Below are 2,200 nucleotides of genomic sequence, written 5' to 3'. Positions count from 1 at the left end.
TCCTCTTCCACATCCTCCTCTTCCACAGCCTCCTCTTCCACATCCTCCTCTTACACATCCTCCTCTTCCACATTCACCTCTTCCACAGCCTCCTCTTCCACATTCTCCTCTTCCACAGCCTCCTCTTCCACAGCCTCCTCTTCCACATTCACCTCTTCCACATCCACCTCTTCCACATCCTCCTCTTCCACAGCCTCCTCTTGCACATCCTCCTCTTCCACAGCCTCCTCTTCCACATCCTCCTCTTCCACATCCTCCTCTTCCACATCCTCCTCTTACACATCCTCCTCTTCCACATTCACCTCTTCCACATCCTCCTCTTCCACATCCTCCTCTTACACATCCTCCTCTTCCACATTCACCTCTTCCACATCCTCCTCTTCCACATCCTCCTCTTACACATCCTCCTCTTACACATCCTCCTCTTCCACATCCTCCTCTTCCACATTCTCCTCTTCCACATCCTCCTCTTCCACATCCACCTCTTCCACATCCTCCTCTTACACATCCTCCTCTTTCACATCCTCCTCTTCCACATCCTCCTCTTCCACAGCCTCCTCTTCCACATCCTCCTCTTCCACAGCCTCCTCTTCCATATCCTCTTCTTCCACATCCACCTCTTCCACAGCCTCCTCTTTCACATCCTCCTCTTCCACATCCTCCTCTTCCACATCCTCCTCTTCCACAGCCTCCTCTTCCACATCCTCCTCTTCCACATCCTCCTCTTCCACATCCTCTTCTTCCACATCCTCCTCTTCCACATCCTCCTCTTCCATATCCTCTTCTTCCACATCCTCCTCTTCCACATCCTCCTCTTCCACATCCTCCTCTTTCACATCCTCCTCTTCCACATCCTCCTCTTCCACATCCTCCTCATCCACATCCTCCTCTTCCACATCCTCCTCTTCCACAGCCTCCTCTTCCATATCCTCTTCTTCCACATCCTCCTCTTCCACAGCCTCCTCTTTCACAGCCTCCTCTTCCACATCTTCCTCTTACACATCCTCCTCATCCACATCCTCCTCTTCCACATCCTCCTCTTCCACAGCCTCCTCTTCCATATCCTCTTCTTCCACATCCTCCTCTTCCACAGCCTCCTCTTTCACAGCCTCCTCTTCCACATCCTCCTCTTACACATCCTCCTCTTCCACATCCTCCTCTTACACATCCACCTCTTCCACATCCACCTCTTCCACATCCTCCTCTTTCACATCCTCCTCTTCCACATCCTCCTCTTACACATCCTCCTCTTCCACATCCACCTCTTCCACATCCTCCTCTTTCACATCCTCCTCTTCCACATCCTCCTCTTACACATCCTCCTCTTTCACATCCTCCTCATCCACATCCTCCTCTTCCACAGCCTCCTCTTCCACATCCTCCTCATCCACATCCTCCTCTTCCACATCCTCCTCTTCCACATCCTCCTCATCCACATCCTCCTCTTCCACAGCCTCCTCTTCCACATCCTCCTCATCCACATCCTCCTCATCCACATCCTCCTCTTCCACAGCCTCCTCTTCCACATCCTCCTCATCCACATCCTCCTCTTCCACATCCTCCTCATCCACATCCTCCTCTTCCACATCCTCCTCTTCCACATCCTCCTCTTTCACATCCTCCTCTTCCACATCCTCCTCTTACACATCCTCTTCTTCCACATCCTCCTCTTACACATCCTCCTCTTACACATCCTCCTCTTCCACATCCTCCTCTTCCACAGCCTCCTCTTCCATATCCTCTTCTTCCACATCCTCCTCTTCCACATCCTCCTCATCCACATCCTCCTCTTCCACATCCTCCTCTTCCACAGCCTCCTCTTCCATATCCTCTTCTTCCACATCCTCCTCTTCCACATCCTCCTCTTCCACAGCCTCCTCTTCCATATCCTCTTCTTCCACATCCACCTCTTCCACAGCCTCCTAGAGTCATAGAGTCATAGAGTCATAGAGTCATACAGCACGGATAGAGGCCCTTCAGCCCATCGTGTCCGCGCCGGCCATCAGCCCTGTCTACTCTAATCCCATATTCCAGCATTTGGTCCGTAGCCTTGTATGCTATGGCATTTCAAGTGCTCATCCAAATGCTTCTTGAATGTTGTGAGGGTTCCTGCCTCCACAACCCTTTCAGACAGTGAGTTCCAGACTCCAACCACCCTCTGGGTGAAAAAGTTCTTTCTCAAATCCCCTCTAAACCTCCC

General features: G+C 51.8%; 1 protein-coding gene across 1 annotated transcript; it reads left to right on the top strand.

Moving 5' to 3' along the window:
- Positions 1 to 528: 528 nt before the first annotated feature.
- LOC137308084 (uncharacterized) lies at positions 529 to 1,926 on the top strand (the record flags this gene model as incomplete). The annotated part of the gene is made up of 1 exon (XM_067977007.1): positions 529 to 1,926. A coding segment is annotated over one exon (1,398 nt), but the record flags the coding sequence as incomplete, so codon positions are not given.
- Between the last annotated feature and the right edge of the window lie 274 nt (positions 1,927 to 2,200).

This window comes from Heptranchias perlo, chromosome 3, assembly GCF_035084215.1.
Source record: "Heptranchias perlo isolate sHepPer1 chromosome 3, sHepPer1.hap1, whole genome shotgun sequence".
In the NCBI taxonomy this organism is placed as follows: domain Eukaryota; kingdom Metazoa; phylum Chordata; class Chondrichthyes; order Hexanchiformes; family Hexanchidae; genus Heptranchias; species Heptranchias perlo.
Note: the sequence above shows the minus strand (reverse complement) of the source record. Positions and strands in the feature narration are given on the sequence as shown.